This window comes from Nannospalax galili, unplaced genomic scaffold (genome assembly GCF_000622305.1).
Source record: "Nannospalax galili isolate Female #2095 unplaced genomic scaffold, S.galili_v1.0 scaffold54, whole genome shotgun sequence".
Classification (NCBI taxonomy): domain Eukaryota; kingdom Metazoa; phylum Chordata; class Mammalia; order Rodentia; family Spalacidae; genus Nannospalax; species Nannospalax galili.
Genome location: NW_008341028.1, coordinates 2604092 through 2625082, shown reverse-complemented (window position 1 = coordinate 2625082; position 20991 = coordinate 2604092). Strand labels below are relative to the sequence as shown.

The 20991-nt window shown below is 41.2% G+C and overlaps 1 protein-coding gene across 1 annotated transcript in view; it reads left to right on the top strand.

The window, feature by feature from the left end:
- The window catches only part of Gli3 (GLI family zinc finger 3), a 281899-nt gene that overhangs the window by 200280 nt on the left and 60628 nt on the right, over positions 1–20991 (top strand). The window contains exons 8-10 of the mRNA XM_029564979.1: positions 14006–14219; positions 14945–15058; positions 16495–16635. Coding sequence (XP_029420839.1) covers positions 14006–14219; positions 14945–15058; positions 16495–16635 — 469 coding nt within the window. The remainder of the gene's footprint in view (positions 1–14005; positions 14220–14944; positions 15059–16494; positions 16636–20991) is intronic.

The window sequence follows — 20991 nt, the reverse complement described above, 5'->3', positions numbered from 1 at the left end:
GAATTAGATACAAGCTCCCAAATACTTTTGACATTTTTGGCCTTTGGAACAGAGTATGTTGCTAACAGGCCTAAGGACATTTTGACTTTTAGCCAAGAAACTGGCTACATTTCTTTGCGGTCTTTTTACCCTAACTGCCTAGCCAGTTCTGAACCTCCTGTTCTTATCACACTATCCTCTGAAGTGGTTACCTAAATTGCCAATAGGGAATAGGGACGCAGACCGCTCTAGCTTCTCCCATGCTGAATAGGGATATAGGGTGAGGCAATTGGAGTACCCCTTCAGTGGGTCTATCTAAAAGACTCCCAAATTGTATAACTCTTATCTCTAAGAGGAGAAGAAAGTCCTTGAATCGTGAATAGGAGATGTGAAGGAGAAGTAAAGGTAAGAATAATTAGCATTACAAGTTCTACACAGAACTAGAAAAAAATCAGAAGAGGGCAATTTTCAAATGTTCATATGAGAGTCTATTGGAGTTTCTTGACAAGGGCTTCCAAAAGCATCTCTCTAGTGGGTTCCTCATTTTTCTTTTGTCTTCCAAGGCTGGACTAGTTGGCTGGTAAGAGTGGCTGGATACTCAGGTGAGGGTCCCGTGACCCTGCTTGACATTCCTTTAATGAATGAGCACAACCATCAGCAAGCTTCACGTAGTATAACAGTTTCTAGATCCATCCGTTTACCTGCAAATTCATTATTTCATCTTTCTTGACTGTTGAATAGAACTCCATTGTGTAAACATACCACATTTTTGTTAACCACTCGTCAGTTGAGGGACACTTAGGTTGCTTCCATCTTGTAGCTATTGTGAAAAGAGCAGCAACAAACATGATTGTACAAGTGTCTCTACAATAGGATGAGTCCTTTGGATATATGCCAAGGAATGGTCTAATCGGGTCATATGGTAGGTTCATTTTTAGTTTCTTAAGAGTTTTCCACACTATTTCCCATGGAGGCTGCACAAGTTTTCAGTCCCACCTCTGCTGGTTTTTTTATTGTTGATGTTGTATATTTGTTTTATTACATGGTCAGTAAAATGTAGAAACATGGAATAAAGTAAATAGCTGCTTATGTGACAGTAGTCATAGTCAGTACACAAGAGAGGAATTCTGGGGTGTCTCAGGTCAGCCACTGCAGTCACAAGTGTAGGCTTTAGAATCACAAAACTCTATAGTCAGAGTCCAGCTTTGGCCCCAGCCAGCTTTGCAAACCTAACTTACTTTTCTGCTTAGAAGGTCAACTTGCACATTAAACGCTTCAGAGAAGACACCAGTGTGTTGGGAAAGGTCATGTTTTATTAAAGTCAATGTGAATCTACAGTGGGAATGAAATCCTTCCCCATGGGTAAAGTTACAGGAGAAATGGCCCCAAATGGTCCCCTAAGAGTTGAGCTACCACAGGCCCTGGAGTGCTGTGTCAGGGACGCTTAAACTTGCTTCTTTCTAACCTAAGCAAGTTGTTTCTAGGTCATCTACTCCTATGGCTTGTACACTGTTTGCTGAGATTTTGCAGTTGTATGACTTGACTGATAGCATACAAGTAGAAATGTAGCCTGCTGTGATCCTCATACAAATACTGTTTACACAGATTACCTTGTGAGTGTCTGTGTGTCTATGTGTTGGTGCCAAGGATTGAACACAGGGCCTTGCCTGTGCTTGTCTAGTGTTCTGCAACTAGCTGTCCCTCTAGCCGCAGAATCACTTTGTGAACTGTTCTTCCATCTTTTTAATTTTCCCCCTCTTGTTCTCTTGGCTTTCTACAGCATCTTAGGATGTAAGTTAGACTATGCCATACAGGTGGCCACCGTGCTGTCATTTGTTCTTATCCTAGCATCTGCGTGGCATCTTACAGGTGCTTGGATAAGTTAGTACCACACTTCAGAGACCATCAGTATCCTGACCTAGAATAATCATTTGCCTGCAGATGCCAGGGAAGACCCCTTTATTTTTATTAGAGGTGGAAGAAGAGATCCCTCCAAAGACCAGTAAGGTCTCAGAAAGACTCCATGATAGTCAGGTGACCCAGGGCTCATCACACATTCATAGTCTTCCTTGACTTTGAGCATTTCCGTTGCATATTCTCTCTCCACGTAGGAAATCTTACTCTTTCTTACACATCCATGGTATGTTAGGATGAAATGTAACTTCTAATACTATAACCCAATATGAGATGAGCTTGCCATGTAGTATTGTACCAATAATTATACTAATGGCTAGCACCACCACCACTTGCCAGAGAAACTTTGGTGCATTGCGTTCCCCATTCTTAGATATTTTTTGTGGGGTCTAAAATATCAACTTAGCAGTAATCAGTGAGTAGTGAGACAGGTGGATGGTAGAGAAGGGAAAGCAGCACAGAGACACCTTGAAGGGACCACGCCCTTCTCAAGAGTGGGAGATGGAAGAGAAACTGAGCAGCAGGTACATTTGTTGTCTGCATTAGAGAAAGTAGGAGGTGCAGGATGCAGTCATATTACATCCCATAATAATTTGAGGAAACAACTACTATTACTCTTGTCTCACATGCTAGCACAGTGAACCTTTACAAGAGGAAGTTGACCAATTTACAATGCCTGGTAAACCCTCCACTCTCCTGCTCATGAATTTACCCTGAATGCCTTGGACTTTTGCACTCAGTGTTTTCTAATACCTAGGGATATTGTGACATATTTAAAGATAGCCATTTGAATTTCTAAGAAATTCCATGACTTTGTTCTTCAACACTGTACCGTAGTTGAAATGGTATTTTCAAAACCTGTAATAGCACTTACTGTACCTTAGAATTTATTTACTTGCTTATTTAGTAGTTTGCTGTCCATTTCCCAGAACAACAGGAATGTCTTGTAACAGCGCTGCATCACCTGTGTCTTCTTCCATGAACACCACACAACAAGTAATCATTGAATGAATAAGTTAAGGAGTTCTTTCATGTGCAGTGAGAATGCCCATCACCTTTTTTATTGAGTGATCCTCGTATTCCAGATGTTACAGTCTGTTTGAATGCTATGTAACATGGATGGATGAATGGATGGATGGGTGGGTGGATGGATGGATGAATGGATGGATGGGTGGGTGAACAGGAGATGCTTGGGATACACAGCTGACCCACTACTTTGCTTTGCCCTCATTTGCCATCTGAGGCTGTATCCTGACTTGACAGAGGTGTCTTCAGGTCCAGAGCCTGGGATCCAACAGCCTTCATTCAGCTCTGTCCTGGTTCTAGCTCTTAGCAGCTGGTGCCTAGGGCAGCTAGGAGGGGAGGGAGCAAGGGATAGAGAGATGATGTATAGAGAAGTGGAGACAAAAGAGCAGATACAAAATACAGGACTGAGGAAGCAAATGTCTGTCTTGTTTGTGTATAATTTTTGCATTTTAAAATATTTACTTAAGGGCTGGAGAGATGGCTTAGTGGTTAAGAGCACTGACTGCTCTTGCAGAGGACTCAGGTTTGGTTCCCAGCACCCACATGGCAGCTAACAACCCTCTGTAACTACAGTTCTAGGAGATCTGATGCCCTCTTCTGACTCCCATGGACATCGAATGACATGGGCACACATATATGCAGGCAATATACTCATACACATAAAATTTAAAAAACATTTTAAAAATACTTATTTAATAATTCGGGTTAAATATAAAACATTTATTCTGAAAAGCCCACTGGCATATTAAACCACAGTAATTATTATGTCAGATTTTTTTCAAACATACTGACCAGATGTACATCAATATGCATCACACATTCTTTTATCTCATAGCTGATATAACTCAAAAAAACTCAACTCACATTGTGAAATATTTCATTTCAAGAAGTGGTACATTCTTCATTCCCTGAAGGTTTCCATTGAAGACTAAGTGGTTCACAGTATCAAGCAGCCTCTAGACCTCCTTCCGCAGTTAAATCTAATGTTATAAATAGCTGTTTACTCACATTAGATTAAAAATAGTTTGCACTGCTAATACCTTCCCCCAGATATTAAGCCGCCATTGCAAGAGAAGGCATTTTAAATGATGAAAACTCATTTCCAGCCCACCAGATGTAGCTTTCTCAGTTTCAAATTAGTGATAGACTGAAGATGGCTTCCTATCGTGTGGTTTTAGGTCTGCTGGCATGTCAACGAAAATGACATTTCCTACTCACTCCTTCCATGTCACCCTCTGAGTTGGGTATCAGGGCCTTCAAAATCAGTGCAGGTCTTCTGTTGCCAACACAGACACGCTCACCCTGGTGATGGCTGTGCCCTTAAGCCTTCTCTTTGTGCACCGTCATTATTTGGGATACAACCCTGAAGTGAGGGTGTACCTGGCAGGTCCATGGATGCTGCATGAAGGGAAGCAGGAACCAGTGCAGTTTCACAGCTCCCTGACTCTGTGCTGCCAGTGAGAGTAACTGCCTTGTTTATGCTGGAGAAACAACACAAAAGGAGACTAAGAAACATATTGGAAATAGATTACTACAATGCCAGATTAACCAGTGTATTTAAATATCTTTGATTCCATCTTCCAAAATTTATGAAGTGTCCTTCCCTTCTAATAATACCGAAGTCATTAATAGTACCATTTTTTTAGAAGATAATTTTCTTCCAATTATTAATTCTCTAAACATTTCAATGAATTTTCCTTTGTGTGTATTTGTTATATTTCTGTTTCTGTGATAAAACATCATGCACAAAAGGGACTTGTGGAAGAAGTTTATTTTGGCTTGTGTTCCAGAGGGCTAAGAGTCCATCATGGTGAGGACACAGGGCACCAGGAAGCTGAAAGTTCACATCTCCATCCACACCCAGGAATCAGCAGATTATGAGCTGTCAGAGTCCACCCCCCAATACATACTTCCTCCAGCAGGGCTGTACCTCCTAAGCCTCCCCAAATCCAGCCACCAACTGGGAGCCAAATGTTTGTATACCAAGTCTATAGGAGACATTGCTGATCCAAACCACCACAGTGTGAAGGTGCGGGGGTTGCAGTAATGGGTAAGATCTTCACCTTCTTAGAAGTTACTGAAAGGAAAAGCCTCCAGGTAGAGATTGAACAAACTGGGATACTGGTCAATACTGTAGAGAAAATGAGTCAGGTGCCAGGAAGCTGAGGCCTGCAGGATGATGGGAGCCACCATAGGAAACTCTTTCTATGACTGTCAAAGAATGGTGAGCAGATACAGGCCTTGAGATGGGAGGGGCAGGGCACTTAAGGATCTGGCAGTGGCACAGGGCACCAGAAGACAGCGAGCAAAGGGCAGGTCAGCCAGGGCACAAGGTTGGAGACATAAGCAAGGCTAGTCTGTCCCACAGTGTATGGGATCAATGGCATAAGAGCAGTAGGAAGCCTTGGAGCCTCACTCAAAGGCCGTGTTTAACTCTACTCTAGATGAGGAAATATGCACAGAGATCAGTGGGCTGTCAAAGGCATGTAACCACCACAGTCTCAGTCTGGTGAGTCTACCTCCGATCTTCCTCTTCTCCTTTACCAGGCCATGTTTTCTTTGATCTCAGAAATCCTCAAGTGAGGGGCTGGTGAGATGGCTTAGCAATTAAGAGCATTGGCTGCTCTTGCAGAGGACCCAGCACCTACAAGGCAGCTAACACTCATCTGTAACTCCTGTTCCAGGGGATCTGTTGCCCTCTTCTGGGCTCTATGGGCATTGCATACACATAGAACACTTGCATGCAGGCAAAACACTCATTCATATAAAATAAAAGTTAAAAAAATTTTAAAGGAGAAACCCTCAAGTGAGAGGCATGGCTAAAAAGACATTGGGAAATACTATTTGGAATAGAAAAATAATAGCCAGTGATCATTGGAAAAAAATTGATTATGCTTATATTAACATGGCTTTTCTTTTCAAAAAATATTTTATTTATTAGTTTTAATTATTTTATGTGTATGAGTGTATTGCCTGCATGTATGTGAGTGCACCCGTGTTGTGCAATGCCGTGGAGGTCAGAAGAGGGCTTCAGATTTCCCTGGAACTGGACTTAAGGATGGTTCATAGCTGCCATGTGGGTGCTAGGAATCGAACCCGGGTCCTCTGCAAGGGCAGTCAGTGCTCTTAACCACTAAGCCATCTCTCCAGCCCCTTAACATGGTTTTTCTAACCTTGTGTGCTTGGCCAGTCAGTTCACTGCTTTGAAGGTTGTGGGTAAGTCTCACTGGAGAGTGTCATTGCTGTTCATGTTTATGGTTTCTTAATGTCAAGTAGCTTTTTAACTTTCTACAATATTTTGCAACATAAAGCCCAACATATTTTTCCCAAAGCTTCTCAGAATGTGCATGACTGAATGAACATAAATGCTAGGATACATTCATTTTGAGAGTGTGTGGGTCTTTACCTCTGTGTACTTCTGAGGCTGACCTGGGTTTTCCAGTAAACTTGTCCTGGAGATTTTTTTTTTAAATTTATTTTTACTTTATGTATATGCATGTATTGCCTGCATGTAGGTAAGTGCACCCATGTCGTGCAATGCCCACGGAGGTCAGAAAAGGCTGTCGGATCCCCTGGGACTGGAGTTACAGACAGTTGTTAGATGCCATGTGAGTGCTAAGATTTGAACCCAGGTCTTCTGCAAGAACAACCAGTGTTCTTAACCGCTGAGCCATCTCTCCCGCCCTGGGGATTTTTTTATGGATAGAAGTAGAAGTTTTTATTTTGTTTGCTCTCAAGTAGAAGCGCATGGGTGCATGTGTATGCTTGTACCTACACATACCGAATTAATGATAGCTGTTGGGCTATTCTCTGTGAAACTGAAAAGAAATGTTCTTTGAATGGCAACTGCTGTGCAGTAAATTCCATAACTGTACCTAGAAGACGTATGACTCCATTATTACAATGATTCTGCTTCTATTAACTTGATTTTTCTAACCATGTGTGCATGGCCAGTAAGTTCAATACTTTGAAGGTTGTGGGCAAATCTCACTAGAGGGTGTCATTGCTGTTCATGTTTCCATAAAGTGGCCAAAGTGTGGTTTTGATTAAAATGCCTATCTCAGGCTGGGTATTGTGTTGCATGCCTTTAATCCCAGCACTCTGCAGAGGCAGGCAGATCTCTGAGTTGTAAGCCAGCCTGATTTAGTTCCAGGGCTTACATAGTGACTCTGTCTCAAAAAACATACAAAACCAAAGAGAACACAAACAAAAAGAATGCATCTTTCTCTTCCCCCCTTTATTATTAAGGTTGGCTTTACAATTTGTAATGCCCTCATATTATTTCAGTTCTTCCTCACTTTACCTCCAAGACTAACTTCATGAGCAAAAGAATTCGGAGACACAGAATGCAAATAGCAGATACATGAGCCTTTAGAAAGGTGGGCTTTTTCTAGCAAGTTTCCTTTTCTCCATGTCCTGATCTATGTGAGTTTAAGAATGTTTTAAAAATTCAACCATTAAGAATGTTTCAAAAATTCAAACCTAAAGGAACGTTAATTACCCTGACAATTTAGAAAAAATGTGTTTATTAGTGGCCATTAAGCAGAGTTCAGTTCACATTTAAAGCAAGACTTTTTAGAATCCAGATTGCTATCTATTCTTGACTGGACCCACTGGATTAAGAAGGAATGCTTTTATTATTCTCTCCTTCTTTTTACCATCCTCAGCAGGACTCTGCTGTAACTTAGTTCTCTCGTTAGTCATCTACCTGCCCAACTCTGCTCAGACCACTCTAGATCATTGACAGATTTCAGAGATGAACTCAGAAAGCTATGTGGCTTTCTGCTGAAGTCAGCATCGATCAGAGATGTGGAGTACTCACAGAGCTGCCCACTTGCCCTGGGGATGTTGTGCGTTGGCACAACAAAGAACAAAAACAGCCCCTAGTGCTGCCATTATGTGCAAGTGGGATATTATATGATTACACGAAGGAAAGACATATTGGGGGAAGGTTAAAAGGCCCCCTGCTTGGAAATCATTAAGCAGTAAACAGTAGTTTTTACTTATTCTTACTAATTTTTGAAGTTAACACACAAATAATGGGTTTCACAGGGATATTTTCCTATGTGTACATAACTTTTTTGTACTGTAGCTTTTACCTGTGCATCAGTAGTAGCTTGCAGAATGGTCGGCCCTAAATGGGACACCTGTGTCACACCCTCCTCCCAAAGCTGGATCATTGCAGAAAAGGGAGTTGAAAGATTGTCAGAGCCACTGGCACTGCATAACTGCTAAGAAGGGGTGTTTTCTGGACACAACAGGGCAGATGCACACATGAACTCACAGCACTTGTGATGTGAGTACAAGACCAGCACAAGCTCAAGCCAGATAACAATCCCACAGAGGTGAGAGGTGGGTACCATGTCCCACTCCAGCTAAAGATAACTCCTAGCAACTGATAGCTGCTGGGAGAAGGAGAGTCATTTTTCTTTAAGGGTGTGGCCTCTGGGGGGTCGATCAGGCACCACATTCCACCACCCAGAATATATATCAGCAGCGTAAATTGGACTCTGTGTGTGTGTGTGTGTGTGTGTGTGTGTGTGTGTGTGTGTGTGTGTGTGTATGTATGCGTGCGTGTGTGTTTAAGAGGATGCAAAATTGAGTGGGTAAGGAAAGAAGGGGGTAGATATAATCAAAATACATTGTATGAAATTCTGAAAGAAGTAATAGAAAGTGAGAGGAAGAAAAAAACCAGATATATAGAAAGTTCTCCATTCAGATTTGTGGGATTAATGAATGAGGTGCACCGTATGTAGTTACGAGAGTGAATCATTCAGCAGCTCTCCTTTTTGCACACACCCCTAGTTTAGCCCAGCTGGGGATAGTTGTTTCAACTCCAACAGGAGACTATTGTGTAAGAAAACTACTGCAGTCTGTACTGAAGTATTAAGAAACAAAGCCCAAATTTGTTTAGATTCACCTGTTTTTATCTTATGTGTATGTGTGTTTTGCCTGCATGTATGTAAGTGGGCAGTGTGTGTGCCAGGTGCCAGAGCAGGCCAGAAGAGGGTGTCAGATCCCCTGGAACTGGAGTTATAGAGAGTTGTTACCCATGGTGTGTATGCTGAGAATCAAACCCTGATCCTCTGCAAGAACACAAGTTCCTTTAACCGCTGAGCCATCTCTCCAACCCTAAAGTCTTATTTTAAGTCTTTGGAAGACAAAACTGCTTTTTAAAGAGAGCACTGTCACTTGCTTTCAATTCAGCTCAGAACTGAGCATTAAGATGGAACTGACTGAGCAGTTCTAACATGCCTATATTTGGCATCTCACATTTGAGTCGTGACATCCAGAGGATAGCCCATTCAACACATACTCCAGTAACCATAAATTTGTGCTGATTAATCAACAATCTAAAATCCACATTTTTCTACTTTTTTTTGCTCTTTAATAAAAGAAAATACTTTTTAAAAATTATTCTGGCTTTGTAACCAGGAAGTATGTGTGTTGAAGACTACTAGTCTCTAGAACCTTCTGTAAGTTTTACTGCAAATAGTATTTGGGCTGAGACATTTAGAATGCATACAGGTAGTGAGTAGCTCCCCCAGATCTGCACAACCTGAGTTTTATAACATTGACAGTTTTTGGTCTTTTTATCCATTGCATTTCCTCATGAACTATCATCTCAGGGAGGTCCAAGATCCTGTTAGCACATTGCCAAGTAGATCTGCACCATCTAAGAACATTATTCTAAGAATCTTGCTTACTGAATGTAGATAGGCACTTATGTCGTGTATTCATAAATGCTTGTCACTGTTTTCTTAAATGATCCCATCTTTCCTATGGTATTTAGAAGTGAAAGCTAATTTTAAAGAAAAATCTTTTTAATTGTTAAATAAAGAATTTTGAATCAGCATGTAAAATTAATCTCTCATTTGACTCTTAGAAAAGCAAGGTGAGCAAAAATGTGAAGAACTTGAGCTTGGTAATGCTCCCATGCTGAGTTTCAGACCACAGACCATACCTTCTCTAGAGGATGCATGAGAGTTACATGAAAATTTTCAGTAATGATAATGTTTTGTATTTGTAGAAAATAGTGGAATGAACACATGAACTCTTTAGCAAGTTTTCTTTTCAGGGCCTTTGAAAGCAGAATTTATCTTTTCATTTTAATTCTGTTCATTGTAATCAGCAAAGTCTGCTGAACTGCCAGATTATGTGGGAAGTGAAATTAGATGCTAGCTTTGATGGCATACTATGGCTTTATAGATAGGCTAATTGTAGTCTTCAGAGGAAGGCTTTTTAAAAATACATGGCATTTTTAAAGTGACTGTTCTGAGTGTGGTAAGCAGAATAATGGCCCCCAAAGGTACTAGCACCCTAACCTGGCCCCTGTGAGCATGCCAACCCTAAGGAAATTTTGCAGATGTGACTAAGCCACAGATCTTAATATTATTTTGGATTATCTCTGCAGCATTAAAGTAACAACAAGGATTCTAAGAGAGAGCATCAGGAGAGAGTCAGAAGAGAGGAAAAGAGTGAGAAGGGATCTTGAGCCAGGAAATGTGGGCAGCCTCTGAAGGCTCTGGAAGGTACAAGGAGCCAAGAGTCTCAGGCACATGCAGCCTTGAGCGCGCAGTTTAGACATCTGACTTCCAGAACTGTATGATGATATCCAGTATGTGCTTCCCTAAGTCATTAAGTCTGTGGTCATTTGTTACAGTGGCAACAGGAGACTAGCACACTGAGAATTCAGCCACTTATTGACTCACTGACATCTACTGTGTGCCAAGCACCGTGCCCACCTTACTCAGACCTTAGTTTTTCAAGAGAAAGAGTGCTGTGTGCTTCATTTGGAAAAGAACCCTCTAAAAGTAGATAATAGTGCTAAGGCAGAAACATGCAGGTGGGCCTCCTTTCTGCAGGGGATTGGTCCAAGTAGGCCTCTCACAGTCAGTGACATTTGAGTTGGAACTGGGGTGACAGAAAGGAGGCAGTCATGCTGAACTCTGGGGGCGAAGGGTTCCAGGCAGGGAACACAGCAAGTGCCAACTTGTAGAGTGGCCACTCCTGTGCTGAGTTGCCAGAGTGTCTTAGGGTACAGGATCTCCCACCCCTGTGGGGCTCCACCATTAGATTTGGAGCACGCGAAAGACTTAGGCCCCCTGGCTTTCCTTGAGTGCTCAGAAGGTTCTCTTCATACATGTTTCTTCACCAGAACGGTTTATAGTACTCATGGAGGCATCATTGGATAAGATAGGGCATTTGGCTCCTTTTGGACATACCTGCCTTGCCCAATCATGACCAGCCTTCTGCTTCTTCCTTAAGAACTTAGCCCAAGAACTTAGTGAGGGAACCTAGAACTTCATGTTCCTTTCCTTAAATTATAAACTGCTTTGTGCTCTGGAGCTGAGCAGCCTATATGTGGTACATCATGGAGCTGTTAGTGGCAGCAGAATCAGGTCAGAAGTTCTGGGTTAAGAAAAGATATCCTGGTAGTTTGTGGTGCCCAGATCTTGGCACACAGAGAAGAGACTGTTGTTGGCTTATTATGAATAAGCCATGAAGCCCAAAACACGCAGGTCCATCTCTGCTGACACAGCCCTTGCAGACCAGTAGTTATAGATTTTAGAGTTTATTTCAATCATCTGTAAATAGCAGTCTCCAAAGAGGACACTAGCAGAATGTGCTGAAAGTACTCCCAAACTCAACCTGTACCTGAACACAAGGAAGACTGTGGTCCTAAAGAACGGTGGAAGTGCTAAGCCCCTTCATTGTCTCCATTTTTTTTTAATTTTATTATTTTTATTTTGTGTATGCATGTATTGCCTGCATGTAGGTAAGTGCACCCGTGTCGTGCATCGCCCGCGGAGGTCAGAAGAGGCTGTCGGATCCCCCTGGGACTGGAGTTACAGACAGTTGTTAGCTGCCATATGGGTGTTGGGATTTGAACCCAGGTCTTCTGTAAGAACAACCAGTGTTCTTAACCGCTGAGCCATCTCTCCAGCCCCTCCATTCTTTTTTTTTTTTTTTAATGTACCTACCCTGTTTGGCATTTAACATCTATTGAACTGCATGTGTATAAAAACCAAGTGCGTTGTTTTCTGCCTCGTGAAGTGTTTTTCTTTAATAGCCTTGACTCCTAATCAGGTACTCTGAATCTGATGCTCTCCACAATTAGATGCATCAGAGACCTTCTGAGTCTACTTTTGAGCCTGCTGGATAGTTCAGGCCCCTGGGAAACTGAAAAGGTGTATAGAGGTTCATGCAAAGACTGCTTGACATTCTAATTATACATGAAGTAAGGTCTTTTGGTTTTTGTTTTTTTTAATGAGTAGAATAAGGTAGTTACACTTAGTAATACCCATTCACCCAAAGGAGGGGGAGGTGTTAAATCATTGTGGTTTTTGATGAATGGCTTGTACACCGAAAAATAAATTGGACAAACTGGCATAGAGCTCAGTGAACATGAAATCAGCTATTAGAAGAAAGCTTGTGAACAAATTCTGAGGTAGATATGCATCTTTTGATTAATGCCCTATCAATCATCCACACAGCTACCTTAGGTAAGTCTTGCTGTAATCATTCATGGTTGCTTGCAAAAACACTGGCAGAAAACTATAGCATAGAGCTGCCGATTCCTTCTAACTTACTGTGAACAATCACGTTTTCACCATGTTTCTGCTTTTCTTTATTAAGAAAATACAATGCAGAATGAAAAGAGAGTTCTTCAAAGGCCTGTGGAACTCTCAAAGGGTGTTCTTAATGGTATTCAGTCTTAAATGGGCAAGCTATTGTAATGGGAGGCGCTCTGTAGGAATAATAGTAATGTATCCCATTGAAACCACCTTTTTATGGGTTTTACTCAAACAGACAAAAATGTAGAGTCATATTAATGAACAGACTATATCTCTGGAATTATTACTTAAAGTTGTAGAAATGGTTTGAATTTTGTTACTGTAATTATTTTATTCTTAGTTATTGTGCTTAGCAGCAATAGTAATTAACCCACCAGATTAGAAATTTACATGAACTCTACCTTTAACATTTATGTGAAACACTAATTCTTTGACTGTTGCACAACAGGATGCGTGTGTGTGCGCACGTGCAGGCACACATGTGTGGTGTTCACATGAGTGTGTGCATGTGGTATTTACGTGAGTGTGTGCATGAGTATAAATTTATTTTCAGGGCTTATTTTTTAGAAAAGAATTTTCCATGTATGCAATTGTTAGTTTTCTATGCATTTTAAGCCATTCATTGGCAAAGTCCTCAAGTGTATCTTTCTTTTTAGAGGGTTTGATTTCTGAACTGTGCTGGCACAAAGATGGATCTGGCCCCTGTCCATTAGTCAGAACATCTTGAGGTAACAGTAGCACTTCCTGGGAACTGACAGTGGCCTAGGAAATACTGCAGCATAATAAAGTGGTGACAGGCATTAGCATGCATAATGGGCTATAATAGACACTTAATGCCATTCGGCTGGAGTAGGGAGCTGTGCTGTCCCATTGGAATATTCCCCATCAAAGCCCATTGATCACCGATTTCAGTGGGGAGAGGTTAATCCATCAGCTTCTGTAACCAGACGGTGCTGATGGAAATTCTTTAGGTGGCATTCTGGATGAACCAAGCTTTCCATCTTTACAAACAAATGAGTGATATGACAAGCATGGTGTTCAAAACACATTTAACCAATTGATTTTCTTTCCTCTTGTAATAAGATCTGGAGACATATGAAAGCGATCGGTGTGAGCTAAGATTAAAGGAATTGCTGCATGCACGGGAACATACGGAGCCCAGAGCCCGTAAAAGTACTATAAAGCATGTAGTCACCCATTCCCTTTTTTATATAAAGTTTGTTATTGCAATAAATAGTTATTATTGAGCTGATGCCTTTTATTTTCGTTTTCCAGAATCTTAGATTGGGGCTGTGGCGTGGGTACACGGGCATGTGTGCCTGTTCCTAGTATTCTGCTGTCTTGGAAGTGTTCGGAGATATTTGGCATTAATTGTTTCTAGCTTCTCATTTAAACAGCCAGAACTGCTGTGATTTAGGTGGCATTATTTCAGGCTGCAGGTATTCTAAGTTTGTGATAGTTTCTGATGTCAAGATCAGTGATGCTTGTCTCTCTTATCTTCCCCGCAGCCCTGCTTTGAGCTTCACCTACCCCTCTGCACCCGTCTCTCTCCATATGCATCAACAGATCCTAAGCCGACAGCAAAGCTTAGGTTCAGCTTTTGGACACAGTCCTCCGCTCCTCCACCCTGCCCCAACCTTTCCAACACAGAGGCCTATTCCAGGGATCCCTACGGTTCTGAACCCCGTCCAGGTCAGCTCTGGCCCTTCAGAGTCCTCACAGGTGAGAGAGGCATCTCTGTGGTTCGTCTTCATCAATGAAGGAGAGGTCTTGCATCCTGTCTGCCATTATATGGGCCATATAGCTCATTCATTGTTGTCAAGCCTTCAGATGAGCGTCCTGTCTTTCTCCAGGGTTCTATTCCATTTCGATGACTGTAAACCAGAGTGTCTTCCCCAGAGCCATTTGCTCATGATCTAAAAGTAGGCTGCTTGATGAGACCCCACTCCGGTCATCTATAAACCATGTCTGCTGTACATAATCCATGTGAATTCATTGCCCTCATTCTGCCACTGTTGCTCCCTCCAGTATAACCAGGCTACTACCCAGCACCATGTGATACTGTATAGTAAACATAAAATTCCAATCCTTCCATTCTTTTGCCACACTGATGTGATTTAAAGGAGATGCTATAATTAAAAATCTTCACAAACTCTTTGTGATGGTCTCCCACCCAAACTCACAGTTTCATATATTTTGAAATAACTCTTGTAGTTTGTTAAAGCTGCATTCTTCAAGCATTTAAAACCACAAGCCTGCCCCTGACCTGGAAGTGAAGAGCTGCTTCCTGAGGCATCATCTGCTCTCCCTGGGTGACTCTGGCACTCTCAGAACCATTGCTTTATTGCCAAAGAAGCTGATTTGTCTTCAGTAGTAGTTTTCAATTCTGCCTCTATTTATTGATCAAAATCAATTTTTTCCCTTGACCCTACAAATATCACCAACAGAACAAGCCCACAAGTGAGTCTGCAGTGAGCAGCACTGGTGATCCAATGCATAATAAGCGATCCAAGATCAAGCCCGATGAAGACCTCCCCAGTCCAGGAGCACGAGGACAGCAGGTAGGACACCCAGGGTGCAAACCAGCTTCTGCCATTCCCTGACTCTTGACTTTGGGTCAGCTCCCCCTCCTTTACAGGTTGGTGTCCTTTCACAGCATTTTCTTATCTACTATATTCTTACCCTTGGCCTTGAAATACCTATTTGATAATAAACTGGTTAGGGAATAACTATTTGTTTCTCTAGCTCAGAAGTAAACAGCACTGAAGGAAGCTGTGTGTAGTACACTTTTTTCGTAACTGACTTAGCTTAGAAGTTCAGGTGACTTAAGTTCATAGAGTCAGTGGCTGGGCTCATTGGTGCTGATCATAGATATGACCAGGCTTGGCCTTGACTTTTGGCCTAAATTACTGAGCTTCTGACCCCAGGCTTAAGCTGAGGCAGAGTTTGTGAAATTCCCATCATTCTCATATAATTCTGGCTCCACTGAAGAGCATGCAGGTTATATCCAAATCACCATCTCATTTCTTGAGCCAGACATGGCAAGGAGTTCAGCCAGTATTTTTCCCCCAATTCAGGGTTGAATGAGAATAGAAATCTCCATAGAATCCAGACATTGCTATCATCAGTCTGCTTTGGCCCAAACATTACATTGAGGCCTGGTCTTCCTCAGTGAGAACTTTAGGGATGGAATGAAGTGGTAATATGGAATTCTGAAATCATCATTTACAGTTGTTAGACAACAAACAACCTTGCTTTGATGGTCACAACCTCAGTGCCTATACATCTTCCTGCCCTTGATCAGGCAGGACTCAAATCTACACACCTACTTCTTCCTAGAATTCTGGGGATTCCTTGAACTGCAGATGTTATGAAGCTGTCATCGAAGACTAGAAAAGTTTGTGTCTCGAGCATTAGATTCCCTATTTCCTTGGCCTTGACCACAAGTACCTCCCTGAAGAACAAGGCCATGATCCCTAAAAGTGCCTCTTGTAAGGGAAAACAGAGCTACAAGTACTCATAAACCATCTCCCTACTAATAAAACATAACAGTAAACAAATGAATATAGTGAAGAAAATGAAAACAACTAAACAAAATAGAAGAACCAGTTCTGGGCAAATAATAGCAGCTCCTACGGGTTTTCTTGTCTGCTTGTTTTTTTGTCTTAGGGTTTTTAAAAGATGTCAGTTTGGTTTATATTGTAGGCAGCAAGCTTTGGCTTCAGCTTTTTATCTTTGTTATGATTTGTGCTTCTGGCTTACGTTACAAGTTAAAACGATCTCAGAACGTGTGTTCAGGGGATCTGAAAACTGCACATAAATGATTTCAATCCTACACTTCTTTATTTCACAAGACCCAGCTGATAGACCTAGGCTCTCATGTCTTTTCAATGAAAACTCAGATTCAGAAGATAACTCTAAACCAAGTTTCTGCTTCCTGTCTTCTTTCCCACCTTGTCTGATTTTCCCTCTCTGCCTCTTCCCCTCACCCCCACAGGAACAGCCTGAAGGAACAACCCTGGTCAAGGAGGAAGGGGACAAAGATGAAAGCAAGCAGGAGCCTGAAGTCATCTATGAGACAAACTGCCACTGGGAAGGCTGCACAAGGGAGTTCGACACCCAGGATCAGCTCGTGCATGTAAGTGACTGGTGTTCAGGGCCCCAGCCTTCCAACTATGTGACCTTTGCATGAGGTCAGCTTCTTTGACCCTGCACCGAGTCAAGTTTCTTAGCTGGCAGCACTGAAAACTGGAGAGGGTTTTATGACTTTCTGAGAATAAAGAAAACTCTGAGCCATAGTGCTTGACCTGTTCAGTCAGCTAAAGCTTAGTGTAAAATTCAATAAAGTCTTCAATAGAGAGTGTAATGACTCTGATCCTGTAAGCCAGAAAACACTATTTTGAGTTAGCGACTTTGATGGTTATTGAGTAATAGTAAGTTGCACATGAATTATTATTAACCTTTTAACCAAGTTTGATTCCCTTTCCAAGACCCAGTAACAATTGAAAAAATGGGGAAATGGGGTGGGTCCTTTTTTTTCCCTTGCAGAAAGCCTCAGGATCCACCCATTGTTCTCTGCAGCAATTAATGCTTTATTTTTGACTTGAGGGCAACCTTGTAGGATTAATTCTTTCATGGGGAAAAATGTGCTTAATAATGTGCATTTTTGAAAACTCTGCAGTAGTCAAATTGAGGCTTACCTTCTCTCACAAAGCAAGTCCACCAGGCATATTCTGTTCATTCTCCTGTGTCACTTCAGACAACATCGTATCCACAGCCACTATGGCTCTTTCCCAGAGCTTCATGGTGCTTGGCACAGTCTCAAAGCCCACTAGAGCCTCCTTGGCAAAGGGGACCAAGAACAAATGACGTGGAAGGGCATCTAGGGTCCTTTATAGCATCTGGAGCATCCTCAGACAACTGTATGGAAGTGCAGGGTCCTCTAAGGCACTGAGAGTGATTTCATCAAACAGGGAAGTTTCTTAAGCTTCAAATATGGTAAGTCTGACATAGAAGCCTTCTTGTGGTTGTTTCTCTCTCTTGTGTATGTGTGCATTCAAGGTACACTAATACTTATCTATTCTTTTATAGTAACTTTTTAGATGATCTATATTTATTGTAACCATCTACTTAGATTAAACACTGACATAAAATCCCTGTCCTTAATATAAGGCTGTGTGAGCTTTTTGTATTATATACTCACACAGTGCAGTTGCGTGGTAGTGTTAAATTCAGCATTCCAGATTATGAGAAACCTTATACACAGAATGTTAGACAATTTAACATAACAGCAGCAGGATCACCTCCCCCCGTTTCTTTTTTAATCATGTCTCTTTGCAATTATATAAGAAGAATTACAGATTTCTGAGTATAGCAAAAAGCAGTCAAATGTTTTTAATTAAGGTATATTTTCAGATTTTTCCATAAATGTAATTTGATGGTTTTTTTTCTTCTTTAATTTGATTCAAGTATTATTTTTAAACCAAGTCTGACTTAATGACCCTTTATTCTTGCTGACTGCTTTAATGGAAACCACAAAGGCTTTGTAATACTAAGAGAGGAGAAAAGTTGGGAATTTTTTTAACATGAAGAAATACTCTCACAGAGTAACATGTGCCAGGAGTGTGCTTGATGACAGGGTGAAGGAGCAATGCAAGGAGGATTGTTTGTGTCAAAGCTGAATCTTAGAAAACATGCTACAGGGTTCACAGTGCTGCTGCTTTAAAAAGTCTGCTGAGGAGGCTGAGGGTATAGCTCAGTAGTAGAACAAGGTCCTGAAATCAGTCTCCAGCATACATACAACAGAGGTGAAGAAGACTCAGTGATGCTTTTTCGGAAGATAAGTCACTGTAGTTTGTAGGAATCCTATATTAAGGTAATCATTATTCAATGAGAAATGAAATGGGAGACCAGTGTATATTTGAAATGGATTGGGATCCTCTGAGATGTTGCGTTTGAGGTCATGGTTTTGGGGTAGGGATTGTGTTAGTAACTTAACCTTTTCACTGCCTACATGATGTCACTACTTTTTAAAGGCAGTAGGTATTGTAGGTATTTTCATTTAATTTCAGTGCCAAAGGTTCCTATGATGTTTTCATAGATTGCAGTCATTTTAAGGAAAAGCTGCTTAAACAACCACTTTAATGAGCATCATGTTTAGAGTTTTATGGGAACTGTCTTCAAAAATTATGAATGCACACACATACACACACACACACAGAGTGGAATTTTCTAAATTCTAAATCACAAGAAATTCTTGTCAGAAAACAGTCCAGTGTTACCTTTATGATACTAATTTTAATCTAAACTAAATTATACGAATAGACAAGTGAATTAAGTTATAATTTACAACAACATAAAAGTGATACACATTACTTATATTCCACCTAAATTGTGGAAAGTTCAGAACTCTGCATTCAAATGGACTTTGCATTGCGTCACACGAATATTCTCCTCCTCTGGAATGTTGCTAGAAGCATGTGTGGTGGCCTGCTGCAGAGTGGGGGCTTTATATTTTGTTGATGGAAGGAATAGCTACTTCAGGTCCCACCTAATTACTTTGGTGGCAGATGGAATAACTGCCAGTTGCAAAACCCATTTTTAGGAATAGAAGGGAGCTTTAACCATTACAGTTCCTGTCACTTTCCTTGGAGAGAAAACATTTTGTGAATTGGTTGGATTTTCACGCCACATACAACCAAGCGGCAAGGTGTTAAACCATTCTGATACTCTGCCTTATTTATAGCCATGACCCATTCTTTCCCTCCCTCTTACAGTTAATAGAAAGATTCATGATTCTTCATGGTTGTCTATCTAGTGTCTGACAGTCCCGACTGCCTGCTAAAGCAAGTCACTATCTATAATTGATATCCTTCCGTGGAATAGGGTGCTGGCTGCAATTGGAGGGCTTTGCTGAAAGCTCTTAAATCCTGACAAGTTCTCCCCTTGTTCTGGTTCAGTCACTGAGCTGCACGGTTGGAATTCCAGAGTTATTTGAACTTGGTGCAAAAGAGAGACATGTGTTTCACATTAGCAAATCTCAAAGTTGAAGAAGAGAATTGGGAACTGGTTGGCTTTGCCTGCAGGTAGTCTCACTTCAGTGTAATGCGCTCTGCATTCTCCCGAAAAGATGACCTCGTCCATACTGTCTGAATAGATGGGCTAAATGCTGCCTTTTCCTTCTCTTCCCCTTTATTTCAAACCCCGTCCCTTTTCCAGTGAATGTTTATTCTAGGTTTGCTGCTGCAGAAGTCTTTCATCACAGGGATTTGTAATTACTTTCCCTTCTCAGCAAGATCATTATAATTGGGCTAGTTGCTCTCAAGCTAGTATTAGATTTGCTATAAGTTTACTTTTATTACCAGAAGCTAAGAAGATAGATGTGTGTTTTGGTTAACCAGATATTTGTCTTGTTCTTGGTGTCAGTTAAAATAGGAAAGACAGGAGTAAAAAAAAAAAAAAAAAAAAAAAAAAAAGCTAACCACAAGTACATTTGCTTCTGATTGCATCTCTTACTGATTTGTCAAGATCCAAATGCTTATTTTTTTCTTTGACCTCTGAAAGACACAGTCTAAAGTCTCTGATAAGCTGGAAGTCTACATTTCACTTCAATTTTAAATTAGCTAGCCCCCCCCCCCACTGTTATGCATTATATTTCCAAAGACCTGAATCATAAATTTGAATGTGTGGCTTAAAGTCACACAGTATCAGTTCTCAAAGTGTGCTTACTTTTTCCTTTGCTGTCCCTTACATTTCTTGGTGAGCTTGTGTTAGGTAAAGAAGCTCAGCCTCGCTTCCAGACCTTGGGCTGTATTTCCTTCTTCTTTGAATTTTTTCCTGGAAGTAAACTCTGGTGTTGAGGCTGTGGTGGAGGCATGTAAAATCTGTATAGCGCAAAGTACAGGTTGATCTTGGAGTTTTCTGAAGCCTGCATGCTTTGGTGGCTAATGACACTGTCTCCACCAGTGCGTGCCCAGGCTTTTTAAAAAGAGGAAATGCAGTAGCCGTGAAAAATGTGCATCTCAGAGTGTGCTCACCACTGCTGGAGGATGGCCACAGATGTTTGAAATCGTCATTGCCGAGATCTGAAAGAAGAAAGATAGTGGATCACTGTACCTTTTGTTCATCCATTTGTGTATCACTGTAACCCATCGCCCTCAATTTGAGGACCTCAGTCTCTCATCTTATTTAATAAATAATACATAGATGATCTTTCCCAACAGTCTTCAGAAAGTAAACTTATTTTTTAACAGTTTTATTCTTCAACCTGATCCCTAGTAGCATGACCCAGGAAGAAGGTTCCTGGCAAGTTCCACTGGGGGATGGTCTCTTCCTACTTGTCAGGCTGGATTTCAGAGTACAGGAGATATATTTATAATGCACCCAACTTCAGCTGGGTAGCATTTTATCCTCCGTTTGGATAAGCGTAAATAACCACCTACTTGAATTTTGAACCAGTTTCATGTGGTACAAATTTTGATCTCTAAAAACATGC